This window comes from Rhizophagus irregularis, chromosome 16, assembly GCF_026210795.1.
Source record: "Rhizophagus irregularis chromosome 16, complete sequence".
Taxonomy (NCBI): Eukaryota; Fungi; Glomeromycota; class Glomeromycetes; order Glomerales; family Glomeraceae; genus Rhizophagus; species Rhizophagus irregularis.
This window is the reverse complement of record NC_089444.1, coordinates 1,107,738-1,122,490: the sequence shown is the minus strand read 5'-3', so window position 1 is coordinate 1,122,490 and position 14,753 is coordinate 1,107,738. Positions and strand designations below refer to the sequence as shown.

Here is a 14,753-nt window from a genome sequence, read left to right as displayed (position 1 = left end):
AAAATAAAATTTTTCAAAAAAATGTCGTTTATATATTATGTACTATATATTGTAAAGAATTTTTAAACATTTATAAAAAAAAAAAAAAAGAAATGAAATGAAGTATAAACAATATGAAGTAAAATCGAATGAACTAATAGTGAGGATAAAAAAAAGTAAATTTACAATTACAACAATTACAAATTCATTTTATATGTTGTAAAATATGATAGGGATAAGAATCAAAAAAACTGATTTAGCAAATTTGAGTTTGAATCCTTTCAATATATTCATACCTAATATTTACTTTGACCTTGGATGTCATTGGTGTCTTTATGATTCCAAGGATTTCAACATATCTACAATTTCCAAAAACGAATCACCGATAGTTCGTCCTTGATTTTCTAATTTAGTTTGGTAATTATTTAAAGAAGAGGAACTCATTAACATTTGGCCACTTGCGTGACCGTTCGCTGTAGCTTCTTCACCAACTAGTTCATTGAAATGCACAAACTGCTGAAGGAGATTAATTAAAGAATTGACCGATCGATCCGGCAATCGCTGTAAGGAAAAAAGAACAATTCCAAGTTAAGGAAATAAATTAAATCTATAATAAATGAATAAAATATGATTTTAATATCAAGATATAAGGGAAGGATATCAATTATCAATTGTTGGTTATCTTGATTATTTTTTATTAATAAGCCAAGCAAAACAGCCATATATGCTGCTACGATATTGCTATCAGTCTGTAATAATAATAAAAAAAAAAAATTTAATTTAAAATTGAAAATTAAGTTGCGGTAAATAACAAACATTATTAACCTCATCATCATCTTTTTCAAGCTGATAGTTGTACAAAGAAACAAGGCATGATACAGCAGATTCACGTGACGGACACGTGCAAGTTCGCATACACATTCGAGAACCAGGACATGTTGGATTTTGATCTAATTAAATAATATAGTTAATTAAAGTTGTTTTAACGAATCAACAAATAAAAAAATTAATTCGTGAATATAAAATAAAATAAAATAAACTAACCAACTTTCCGGAATTCATCTTGAATGTTTGAATCAGTTTCGACCAAGTTGATTAGTAAACCAATACTAAGTAATAACACATCAAACTTGACGGCATCTACAGATTCTGAATTCGTTGCATTAACTATGAAAGGATCTGTGCTATTTTTAAGTGAAACATTACTAGGAAGTTGTCCGACAGTGGCTAATCTCATCAGAATCGACATTCCTAAATGTGATCCAACATACTGGCAAGCTGGTAAATTTTCATTTGTCAAGTTAATCAACACTCTAAGAGTACCAAGTAAACATTCTAATGCTAAATATATCAAAAAATAAGATTTAGTACACATATATAAAATATAAAATATAATATAAAAAAATTCTTACCTAAGGACGCTTCCTCTACGTTCTTTCCACAGGCTTCTACTTGACAATACAATAGTAATTCTAAAAGCATGTGCAAAAGATCTTTATCTTCTACAATACATCTTTGATTTTCGGAACAGAAAAGAGTGGAATTCTCTAAGATTTTTAGACACTGTTCAATTAACGTAAAATCTAAGGTGGCATTTTGTAAGCTTGGAAGCTACAATTATGTGAAGGCAAATTTATATTAATTAAAAACAAACTTACAGGTTGAAATAAGGACTTCCTTTGAATATAAATGTAAAAATTTATAAACTCACCTTACCATTCTCAATTTCTGATAATAGTCCGCCCACTAATTCAAGTTCAGGCTTTAGGACACTAATTACTGATAACAAACCGCCCGAGTGCCGTAATATATTTTTTATTGTGCTTTCATGACGAGTTCTTAATGAAGACAGAGATGATAATGTACGAAGAGCTATGGATTTAAGAGAAATCTATTACAAAGAATAATAATAACATTTAATAAAACTTGGGCTTTTTCATTTAAAAATATTTATTAATAAAATATCATTTCACCTGAGATAGATTTGTAAAAATTGATGACTTGAGAATAATATTCTTAAATTCATTAATCTAAAAAAAAACAAGTAAAAAATTAATGAGGAAGCAGTGAAAATAATATAAGAAAAAAAATATATAAAATCATTACTTTGTCGTTTTTTTCCAAGGAATCGGTATCAATGTTCAAAGGATCGGTTGAAGTATTTAACAAATTCACAACAAACTCTATAAAACCATGTTCTTGAATCAAAGACTCCGAACTATGCTTGTCTTCCATCAACATGCAAATGATGAACGAAAAATAGCATCGAATTAACTACATAAAGATTTACACAAATTAACACGAAAAAATTATTATGAAATATATAAATTTTTAAATATAAAAAGTTCATACCAAATCCTGATTTCCATTTAATATGGTGTAAATTTTAGAAATATAATTATGTGCGCGAACTTTGAGTAGAAAATCACCATCCAATAGTTTCAACGATAGATCTTTAACACTAAAAGAAATAAAAATAAATAAATTAGATCATAAATTTTAAAAAAAGGTCTACAGTAAGCTGTAATAAAAAATGCACCTATTTATGCGAATAGTTATCGATCGACTTTCAAGTCCATCAAAAATATCATCCATTTCATCCGTGAATCTTGTATAGTCACCGGTCTCACGAAGCTCGTGAGAACTTTTCAATGCATATTTCTTAGGAGTCTAAAATGAGTATATATTAATAAAATTATCGTAACAAGTATAAATTATAAATAATGAAATTCACTAACCAAATTGTCCTCATTAACATCATTGTCATCAATCTCCATGTCTACTGGTATGGGATCTGAATCAAAATCTTGTCCTAAAATTGTTCGACCTCGTCCATAAGTCTTTTGACCACCAAAACCATTTCCATTAGGTACATTGTATGATGGTGGAGTGGAGCTTGGAAGGTTAACGGATTCCGAAGATGCCAATAATTCATCAGCAATCTCATCATTATTTGTTTTAATGTCGACTATTTTTTGCTTTTGAATCAAATAATTCGATGTAGAAAATGATTGGCTTTTATCTTGCTTATCTTGCTTCGCTGGAGTAGCAGGTTTAGACATCTTTGCAACGAGATTCTGTTTGCGTGGACTAGGTAATATATCCACAGGAGAAGTGACTGCATCAACAACTTCCCATACAGATGATTCAATTGGTTTCTTTCTCTGTTGAAAAGACAAAAAAGAAACTGGTGTACCAACTTCCGTTATCGGTCGACTTGGAGCTTGTGGAATGTCTATAAGCATTTGATTTCTTCGTAGTTTCTTTGGAGGTTTACTCACAGAACTTTCTTTTGAAATCGTCGCACTTTTAGTAATTGTTTGGGAATTTTTCTTTGCGGGCCGAATGTTATCATTGCTTAACAGGTTATTCGTTTTATCATTAACAATACCGGTGATTGGTTCGTGTGATCCACTCATTGGTTGGCTTCGTAAGCTTGGTATTGTTTTCGTTTCTCCCCTGAAAAATTTAACGAAAACATCAACATCCATAGGTTTTATATCGCTAGAAGAATTGTTTTTACAATTATCTGAATAGCAATTATTTGTTGAAGAGGTAGATTTTGACGTTTTTGTCGTAAGAAATTTTGATATACGTGTTGATGATGAATTAACTTTGGATGAAATATTGACACTTGAAAATGAATTCTGATCAATAACACGAGACGAATCTATAGAATTCTTTGAAATTTTTTTTGTAGAGTCAGACATGGTAAAAGATTTCCTTTTCGTAATATTTTTTACAACTTCACCCAACCCATCATCAAATTCAGGAAAATCAAAAACGTTTTTTTTATTGTCATTTTTTGACGTTTTATTTGTTCCTCGTGTCACTTTAACATCATCACTTTTACTATTAGTTTTGTTTTTTCCTAACGTCGCACTAACATTATTATTTAAATTATTGTATGAAACCATATTTGTTTCACTATCACCACCTAAATTATTTTGAGATATCTTATCAATTCCGTGAGTCACTTTGATGTTATTGTTACCAATCTTCTTTTCAGAAATTTTATTTGTTACAATTATATTACTATGATTTTCATGTTTTTTTATTCCATGAGTCATCTTAAAGTCACCACCTAAATTATTATCAGGTAATTTCATCATTCCTTTCACACCATCAAAATTTTTAGTATTGAATTCCAAAAACGATTTATCGGTTTGGACTGATTTTTTGAGGAAACCTTGAGTTGATTTGTCATCTTTATTTTTCGATGACGTCTTATTATTAAGTCCACGTATAAATTTATCATGAGTTTTTGTGTACGTTTTATTGCTAAAGCGTCGTATAGGCTTACTATCATCATCATCAGGAAAGTCAAAAACATCTAAATTATTCGTTTGATTCTTAATAACGGAAACTTTTCCTTTAACTCCAACATCACGTCTCTTCGAAGGAGGCGGAAGATCAGACTCATCATTAACACTAAGTCGCGAACATGATTCTGCTATATCCTCAGTTGAAGATGATGATTTAGGAGGGGGTCTTTTACCAAGTAATGAAGTTCTTCCACTACTACTTCCTTCAGACATCGAACCTTTCACAGAAGATTTTCTATTACGCAATCTACTTGATGTAATGTTATCTAGATCCAAACCATCTGCAGATTTCATCCAATTACTTGTAGTATCAACCTTTTGTGAAGGGTTTACAAGGTGATGTTTATTATATCCTTCATCGTTAAATGGAATCGATTGAATGGCAGTAGTAGTTGTCGTTGATGTAGAATCTCGAATTTTTCTATCGTAATTTATCGTTATCTTTGGTTTATGCTGTCTTAAAGACATTGTTGTGTAATTTGTCATATGAACTGTGGCCTTAATAAAGTTAAGTGAAAACGGTTAGCAACATTAAACTTAAATATATAAAAAAATTTTCATATAAACAAAATATTTTAAAAATTAATGATCGTTTATATTAGTATTTAATATATAATTCGTTAAAATTAGCGCTTAATAATTGAAAATAATTTACTTTACCTTTTAACAATTACAAATCTGCACTCCAAATCTACAATTGAAAGAAATCTAAAGAAACAATATTTTAGCATGCGAATGGAATTTAAAATACGAAAGAGGTTAATAAAAGAATTTTGTATAACATACTCAAATATGTTAAAGTTACCCTGCTTAACATAAAGGGTAAAGACTTAACAAAGTTCAGTATACGTCAACAAAATTGGGGACGGGAACTTTGTAAGTTAAAAAGTACGAAACTAAAAACGAAACTAAAATTTGATCGACAAAATTTAACGTCTCAAGTGTTTTGTTGTACAACAATTCTAAAGTTACACTAATTTTTTTTTTGTTTACATACGTAGGAAAAAATAATAAAAAAAAATATACGGTAATTATTAAAAATAATGATACTGATGATTGAATGCCATGCGACTATGCAGACTTTATAGATTCCCAAATACCAAATTGTTGGTATTAATGATTAAACTCGTTCCCCTTATATTTAAAATATAATTCAAAAGTAAGCCACCCATTTATAGATGTACAAAATTGTAAATTAATCACGCGTTTTGCAGATCAGGGAGTTAGTCGATCAATTAAATTGTCTGTCAATCATCCTTATCGCATCGGATTATTATATTAATAATATTGAATTTGCACTAAAAGTTACTAAAAGTGAAACCCGTGAGCTTTATTATACAGTCGCATGGACTATGTTTCTATGAGACGCCGTTCTGATCAAAAGTCTGAGATTAAACCTTGATAAAGATATCAAACACGTGATATTTATCCAATCAAATAAATTAGAGGATTAATATATTTCTCTGGTTTTATCCATACTTTATTCCAGATCTGATTCATGTTTTACCCAGATCGTCCTAAACCACCAGTGAGATTATCACATATGGCATAACCAGAATTTTAAGCCTGATCTTGATGAATTAAAAAACCAAAAATAAAATATGCTAACATCATTAAAAAAAAAAAGATCAGAATATCGCATGAAATTTACAATTTTCTTGATCGTTTTGATAATGACAATAATACAAATGTAGCATCATTTTATCTTAATATCTGTAGTCTAATCTCTTCTAAATCACTTAATATCTTAGTAAAAGATTTTATTATGAAAGTTTTAGCTATGCTTATAAAAAATATACATTATACTATTAATTAAATTTATTTATAATTCGATTCATTAAAGTCAAAGTAATTGTTCATATATTACAAATAGACAAAAAATTCCGGTCTATACTAGTAGGTCGGTAGAATAATCACCCAGTGAAGTTTAACAAGAAATATGGATAAATCCGGGGTTAAACGAATCAATATCCAAGACAAATCTAAGTTTAATCCCAATGGCCAATTCATTTTGTAAAATCACTACTGAATGCATATCCAACATATATGTTTACTTTTTATTTTAATAAAAAACGAGAGAAGAGAAAATCTATAATTTTTACATATTAAATTATCTGCCAGATCTATGTATAACGTGGTAAAAGTGCATTCCTGGGGAGAATCTCGGATTAGTTTATTTACAGTTTAATAGTCTTCGAGCCTTGACTTATTTTGATTACAATAAAATTAGAAATAAAACATTAAAAGGTTCTGTAATAAACTCTGTTAAGAAGATACATAACTAATTCGCCGAATATATTATCATCTAAATCATCAACTAAATTTGAAATTTGATTTCCTCATACTAGTAATTGTCTAATAATCCGCTATTCTTCACCGTCACAACGTACGTACTACAAGTTATATTAATAATGTATTCAGTTAATATCAAACTTCTACTTAAGTATGTATAAGATCTATGAATTTCCGTGAATCTTCCTTAAATGATCGCAGACTCAATCTGTCGTGAGATTCTTGGAAATACTCCATACTCCGCCCATAAGGTTCGTTGTGTTTCTCCCTTGCTTGAAATTTAAGAGTGAGAAGCAAAGAATTTTCGTTTCGTAATACCTTCTTTCGCAAACGATATTTTTATTTATCAAACATCTTGAAATTTCTAATTTTGGTACATTGAATCTTGGACTTTACTTTTTCTATTATATCAAATAACAATGCTATTTTCAATAGAAATTTTACATCAGCTTAACAGAGAACTTTCATATATTAAAGTTACGGTACCTTGATTTAAATATAACTAATAATAGAATTAAAGAAATCTATGATAGTCAATAAATGAAATTATAATGGACACTAACGCCAAGTTTCACGATAACCCGCTAGTACTATATCGCCCCCGAAAAAAAATATTTTCACTGCGAGACTGGTGGTATCATAGCTACAGGGTTACAAGGTAACATTCACCAACATCCAACAAATTTATTCAAATAAAATTTAAAAGAAAAGGAAAGGAAAGGCTACCTGAGAGTCCAACAAGCACCACTTGGAACGTTTATACAATATTTCTTAGTCCAGAACCAGTATTACACATAAGTTTCAATAAAGATAAAATGAAAATGTAAGCGTGAATGTGAAAAAATTAAGAGATCTTGCAACCTGATAACCTGATCATCTGATAATCAAAACTATGTTCTTCAAAATAGTAATACATTTTCTATATACGCTTGATGACGACTTGTCCGATCCAGGGACGATGATTTTTTGTGATCACAGAATTTCACAGAAAATCACAAAATTTGGTTATAAAAATGTTGATAATTTTCAAGTTTTTGGCCTGATTTAGGATTTGAAATCATTATAATTCCGGCAGACACTAAATTTGGCCAGAATTTACGAATAGTAATGTTGGCCAACCTTGCATAATTCTGGCCAAATCACAAAATTTCACAAAATTTATTTTTATCACACACAAAATTTACTTTATACCGCCGCAAAAAATCATCGTCCCTGGTCCGATCACTCTCTGGCACGTGACTATGTGCAACAACAAAACTTTAAATGGCACTAATGGCACTTCGGACTTAATAACGGTTTAAAATTTTTAAAATCTAGAGACAATACAATCGGCCCTCGATACAACTCAATTCGTTATAAGAACCATAGCGAAGAATCTAAAAATTTAATTGGATGATTCCTAATAACTAACGTACTTGATTGGTTAAATGTCACGTGTTGAGAAAAAAAGCGATCCTGAAGTATATTTAATAATGGGCATCAATGGACTAAGATCGGCAGCATTATCTATCCCATCCAGTAAAATCAATTCATTTATATTTAGCGTGTACCATATTTTCTTTCTACTTATCTTATTGTCGAACCTATCCATTTGTTATGTGTGTTTATAAAAAATGTTTAACAAACCTTTAATAAACAAAATATAGGTAGTGAAAAATCGGATTTTTATTTTTATACAAATACCTTTCTTTATCGTATTTTTTTGATAAAAGCGTCTCTCTTCCAGATATCAATATAGATTCATGCGTCATAAATGATTTACTTAAAGAATTTGTATATTTCTGTTTGATCACTTCGTTTGAAGTATCCATAAATAGACTAACCGGGTAGTCTAGCCCTTTGATTATCTCCTCCTCTTCTAATGACAGAATATTAGCATCCTTGGAAAAAGATTTGGTCATTTCCTTTGAACATAAAAAAAAAATTAATATAAATAAAGATACTGTAATTGGTTATCTATGCATAACTAATAAGCAGAAAATTTATTAATCGCATTTGAAATATTACTAATTCACTATTATAGCCTACCACATAGGAAATGCACTAGAATATACTCACCTTTACCTATTACTTCTTTATTATAAAATCGATCATGTGATATCCATTCAATTACGTTATCAATTGGGTTATTTAATTTAATTAACACGTTTTACATCATTCATACCTTGCGTTAAAAGAATTCAAAGTTTCTTAATATAATGTCGTAAAATTTTGACTAATTAACAGTGATTATTCACAATTAATATAAGCAAAACAACAGTTAATTTTAACATTAATAAATTATAATATATAGCTGGGAAGTTTACATTTTCTATAGTTCATATATCAGTCGTATCACTTGATAGTTGATCGTTCTAGCCCTGTTCAATTCGGTTACGGAACATTTCGCCAAAAAATAAGGCCAACATTATGCAGCATATGAATAACTCAGGCCAGAGATTATTTTTCGGCGAAATAGATGTCCGATACTGTTCAATTCTAGATCTGACCGCGAATTTGTACCTTAGATAATTGGTTGCTGATGCGGTCAGCGGCCAGTCATACCGATCTACAAAAATTTGTGATTTTATAATAGAAGACACGACGATACGACAACATGTCTACTTATATATATAAGTTAATCATATCTTATGATCTGATTGATCAAAAATTGCGCTTAATTGTAAGTACAATCTGATTGGTTATCCATTTTTCGGTCAAATCTTAGGACTACTATTTCAGAATTTATTTGGTTAGATCTGCAGTCTTAGAATGCTAATTTTGTAAAAGTTGTCTGACAAAATAAGTTAATCATGTATATATAATGTTATCACAAAGTGATAATAATACGTGCTGTGAAAAATGCGGTAAAAAATTTACTGTAGTATCAAACAAATGGTGCAAACCATGTCATTTAGAAAGCGTTTTAAAGATCCAACCAGTAAGAATGAAAAAAATCAATAATTTAGTTCAAGAAATGCAAATAAAAATTAAAAATCATGATGATATAGTATTTGAATGGATACCATATAATCAATTTAATAATATTGAAGTAATGGGAAAAGGTAATTTTGCTACAGTATATTCTTCAATAGTATATTCTGCAATATGGAAAGATGGTCCATTATTTTACGATTACAACGAAAAAAAATATATAAGAAAATCAGATAAAAAGGTTACTTTAAGGTTTTTTAATAACTCTCAAAATATCTTTTATAAATTATACACTGAGGTATTGTGAAATTAATTTTGTAAATTTAATTTAAATCCTTTTTCTAAATATAATAAATCTTAATAGGTTCCTGGAAAATTGTTTACATGTGGAATATCTCAAAATCCAACTACGAAAAATTTCGTTATTGTCCTTGAAGAACAATATTTTTTAAAATATTGTAATACTTGTAGAATGCATAATATTTGGTGTGTCAAAGAAATAATTTAACAAAAAATTATATAAATTGGACTAGTGGAAATCAAAAAGTTGATGATCTTGTTCAAGAAATGCAATTAAAAATTAATAACTATAATGATATAGTATTCGAATGGATACCTTACGATCAATTTAATGAAATTGAAGAAATGGGCAAAGGTGATTTTGCTATAATATTTTTAGCAGTATGGAAGGATGGTCCACTATATCATATGAAAAGAAATATAAAAGAATGACAAATAAAAAAGTTGTTCTAAAATGTTTGTATAATTCACAAAAATTAATTAATGAATTTTTAAATAAGGTATGAATTTTGCAGCAAATGTGCAAAATCAAGTTACAATTGGTGCAAATTATGTAAAATAAATTACTTGAAAGAATCTTTTACCAGTTGGACTAATGAAAATGAAAATATTGATAGTTTAATTCAGAAAATGCAAATAAAAGTTGATGAATTTATTGAGAAAAACCAATACTATGAATTTGATTATATAGTATTTGAATGGATACCATACAATCAGTTTAGTAATATTAAAGAAATATGCAAACATAATTTCACTACATTATATTCAGCAAAATGGAAAAGTGGTCCATTACATTATTATAAAGTTAAAAAGGAATGGATTAAAGAATCAGATAAAAAAGTTATTTTAAAATATTTAAATTATTCTCAGAATTTTATTGATGAATTTCTAAATCAGGTACGAAATTAACTTTCGTAAATTTAATTTAAATAAAAACTTTGGTTATGATTTACTATAATTTAATATTATATTTTTAATAGGCTAAAATTATTCAATGATTTGGGAAAATAATATCCTTAAAATATATGGAATATCCCAAGATCCAGTTACAAAAAATTATATTATGGTTTTGCATATTGAATATTTTAAAGGATATTGTATAAAATGCGATGAAAAATATACAAGTATAAATTATGAATGGTGTAAACAATGTCAAAGAAATAATTTAACAAATAATTTTACAGAATGGACTAGTGGAAATAAAAAAGTTGATGCTTTCATTCAAGAAATGCAATTGAAAATCAATAATATACATGATATAATATTTGAATGGATACCTTATAATCACTTTAATGATATTAAAAAAATAGACAAAGGTGGTTTTGCTGTAGTATATTCTGCAATATGGAAGGATGGTCCATTAAGTTATTATAAAATTAAAAATGAGTGGATAAGAGAATCTAACAAAAAAGTTGCATTAAAATGTTTGAATAATTCTCAAAATATTAGTGATGAATTTCTAAATGAGGTAAGAAGATTGTTATAAATTTAATTTAATTTAAATATGATTTTATAATATTTATTTTTTATTTCCTTAGGTTAAAGCATATTCAATAAATAATTTTGATAAAATTCTCAGAATATGGAATATCACAAAATCCAAATACAAAAGATTACATCATGGTTCTTCAATATGCAGAAGGCGGAAATTTAATCATTGGATAAACAAGAATTATAAATACTTTTGTTGGACAAGAAAATTGAAAGTGTTAAATAATATTATTAATGGTCTTAAAGGAATCCATCAAAAACAGATGATTCATTGTGATTTTCACACAGGAAATATATTGTTTGAAGCTATTAGTTGTTTTTCTTCTAACTACATTTCAGATATGGGATTATGTGGAGAAATTGGTAATATAGATAAAAAAAATATTTATGGAGTTATGCCTTATATAGCCCCTGAATTGTTAAGAGGAAATCCTTATACTCAAGCAGCAGATGTATATAGCTTTAGTATGATTATGTATTCTGTAGCAACTGAGATACAACCTTTTAACGATCGTGCACATGATGAAAATTTAGCATTAGACATATGTAAAAGTGTTAGACCTGAAATAAACGAATTAGAAATACCAAAATGTTATATTAACCTAATGAAAAGGTGTTGGGATTCAAATCCAGATAATAGACCAAATGTTACTGAAATAGAAAAGTCTATTTATAATTTGAATTTACCTCTCCAAAAAGATCGTGAAATTTATAAGCAATTTTTAGAAGCGGAAAGTTATAGAAAAGCAAATAAAAAGCGTCAATTATCTGCTCACCCTCAAGCTTTTTATACATCCAGATTGCTTAATCTCTTTACAAAAGATCTTCCAAAGTATATTGATGATAATGATTTAAGTTCAAAAATTACAATTAATAATGAAGATAATTATAATGAAACAATTCCAAATACTAGCCTAGGTAAACATTACTGCATTTTTCTTTACTTTACTATTAGATAAATAATGAACTTATTATTTTATTAATTCTAGAAAACTGTAGGATTTAACGATGCCAAAATTTTCAATTCCAAACATACAGTAGAAATAAAGTAAGTAGCGCGATCTCATTTGAAATTTTAGGGTTTAAAATTTAAATCCTATCAAACTATGTTTACATTAAATAATACGAATAAATTACATTACTAACTAGATCTTATTCACGGAAATTTACGTAGAGGAAATACATTAGCTAAGAGCGAATGAAAGGATTGTGCGAACCAGTTTATAAGCAATTATCATAAATTTGTGGTTTACCACCTTTCATTGTTCCAAAGAACTTTGATACGAACATACAGATCTTTTATCAGCTGGTATATTTTATAATAGTACACGTTTTTAGTAGCAAAACATTTATTAAATATTCATATTATAGGATACGAGTTATGTAACATATAGTAAACATTTCGTGATCATTTATCACGGAACGAAATTTTGGTGTTCGTCTGATATTGTAATTCATCTAGTTTTATAGTTTTATAGATTATCCAATGAAAGAATACTGCAATAGTTTTAATCGATTACAGGGTACTGAAGTGGGCGTGCTGTGATGAATCAGCAGATACAGGATTTTTACCTTCTTTTTTGATTATTAATGAATTTGGTTTTATTTTTTAAATAAGTTAAGGTTTTTTTGTTACGTTCAATTTATTTAAGTTAATTGTCTTTCATATTCTTGTTTTCATAATATAAATCTTATTTTTCAAAAAGCAATAAAAGTTCTTGTCAAAAAAAGTTTTACTATCGTTGTCACGACTGCTCGTCTTTAGTGTCTAAGATAATCTAAAATGAAAATAAAAATAATGAACTTTTAAAATTCAATAGAAAAAAGAAACTTGATAATTTTGTAATTTTGTAATTTTCAAAGCCTAAATAATATTTATCGTTTAATTTCCTTTACCATCGGAAATTTATAAACGAATATTGATTTAGATCATCTCTAACTGTAACTTTTCTAAATTATTAATAAATTCCAGGTAATATAGCCAGAATACAGTTAAAGGGTTAATATAACAATTATGTTAAAATAATGGTTCAAAGAGCGTCTTTTTTATAATATAAACATAATTATAAAAAAATTACAATGCCATATTTTCATATTTAAAATTAGTCTTCGTATACAGTAGGTTTCTCAACTTCAGTTTTTATATACATTCAAGTATGTTTATAACTTATGCCCTGTGGAGTACCTCACCTTTACCATACTTGACGAAATATAATAGAAGGGAAAAGAAAGGGCTATTTTTTTTTCAATTTGCCTTATGAGATACTTAAATATTATTATATTAAAATATTAGATACTCATTGACAGCAGATTGAAGATCACGCTGTGCTGTTTATATGATTTTGGATCAATAGTACGTTGGGATCAAGTTGGGTCGTAGGCATGATTCAATGATTCACGCGCAAGAAAATTTTTGTACAGAAACCATTAACCCCTTTACAACCTTCTATCTCCCCTTGTGATTCTCTCTTTCTCACTCCTGCCACTTACCAGTTACTTACCCTTCTTTCGCCTCCTTCCTCTTTGTCCTTTCCCCTGATCTATGTTACTACTACCTCAACGTTGGTGATCAGGTGATGACAGCATTTTTTTTTTAAAAAAAAGACTTGACTAAATCGGCATCATTTTGAAATATCCGATGTACTTTCATTACCTTTTCCATACATTAAGTGAAATTCTATGAGAAAATTTTTTATAGTCATTCGTTAATTATAAATTAATAAAAGTGTAAAAGTAGCAATAGGAATAAATAATCTGCTCAAAATTTACTGTAATATTTATCTTAATTACACGATCTCCTTTTATTTTTAAATTATCGTTCGCCTTATGAAGAATTTTATTGACTAAATTACCTAATAAAAAAAGAATTTATATTACCAAGATGTGCAATTTAATAGAATATTTAATTTATTTTAAATAAATCTTGTATGTTAAATAAGCTTTAATAAAGCAATGATGATTTAGTTGTTCCAAAGTAACATTAATTATGACAATATAAAATTTTGACAAATTACTTGGATATTCTTCTATTATAAACACATTATAAGTCTTTGGATTTTAAATGTTCCCACATACCGTTCCACGATCAACCTATCGAAAGATTGCACTCAGAGCTTATTAAAAGCAAGTGGCTGTGACACAGAACTATATCGCGCCTCCATCACCCTACCCAATCCACTACTTTTAAAAATGAGCGGGACTTGATTCAAGAAATGTATATGATGCATTATGTAGCCGTTCACATAATTAATATTATTATAGCAAGTATTTATAAAATTATGGTTAGAATATAATAAGATGATGTTTTAACACAAGTTCACATGGAATTGGTTTACCGGCAACGTATTTTTCCTTTAATAAATAATTGGTTTTAAACTTGTTCATGAAAATAATACTACTTAACCTTAAATGTTATTCCAATGCAAGTATTTATTATATAATGCATATAGATAC

The 14,753-nt window shown here is 28.2% G+C and overlaps 4 protein-coding genes across 5 annotated transcripts; 3 read left to right on the top strand and 1 right to left on the bottom strand.

Annotated features, from left to right (window-relative positions):
* Nucleotides 1-312: 312 nt before the first annotated feature.
* OCT59_008013 (uncharacterized protein) lies at nt 313-4,772 on the bottom strand (the record flags this gene model as incomplete). Its single annotated transcript, XM_025315104.2, has 11 exons — nt 313-542; nt 641-728; nt 805-929; nt 1,024-1,320; nt 1,392-1,590; nt 1,691-1,870; nt 1,953-2,009; nt 2,086-2,253; nt 2,332-2,440; nt 2,519-2,649; nt 2,718-4,772. 11 exons carry the CDS (start codon nt 4,770-4,772, stop codon nt 313-315), a joined length of 3,639 nt encoding a protein of 1,212 aa, XP_025183598.2.
* Nucleotides 4,773-9,552: 4,780 nt separating this feature from the next.
* Nucleotides 9,553-10,241, top strand: OCT59_008012 (uncharacterized protein; the record flags this gene model as incomplete). Its single annotated transcript, XM_066142181.1, has 3 exons — nt 9,553-9,807; nt 9,874-9,995; nt 10,043-10,241. 3 exons carry the CDS (start codon nt 9,553-9,555, stop codon nt 10,239-10,241), a joined length of 576 nt encoding a protein of 191 aa, XP_065999087.1.
* Nucleotides 10,242-10,439: 198 nt separating this feature from the next.
* On the top strand, nt 10,440-10,807 carry OCT59_008011 (uncharacterized protein; the record flags this gene model as incomplete). The annotated part of the gene is made up of 2 exons (XM_066142180.1): nt 10,440-10,706; nt 10,790-10,807. 2 exons carry the CDS (start codon nt 10,440-10,442, stop codon nt 10,805-10,807), a joined length of 285 nt encoding a protein of 94 aa, XP_065999086.1.
* A 65-nt stretch (nt 10,808-10,872) lies between these two features.
* On the top strand, nt 10,873-12,502 carry OCT59_008010 (uncharacterized protein; the record flags this gene model as incomplete). Of its 2 annotated transcripts, XM_066142178.1 has the most annotated exons (4): nt 10,873-11,277; nt 11,348-12,218; nt 12,300-12,348; nt 12,475-12,502. In XM_066142178.1, 4 exons carry the CDS (start codon nt 10,873-10,875, stop codon nt 12,500-12,502), a joined length of 1,353 nt encoding a protein of 450 aa, XP_065999084.1. The 2 variants fall into 2 exon arrangements, with proteins under 2 accessions (XP_065999084.1, XP_065999085.1); XM_066142179.1 differs by lacking the exon at nt 10,873-11,277 and having other exon boundaries at nt 11,642-12,218.
* Between the last annotated feature and the right edge of the window lie 2,251 nt (nt 12,503-14,753).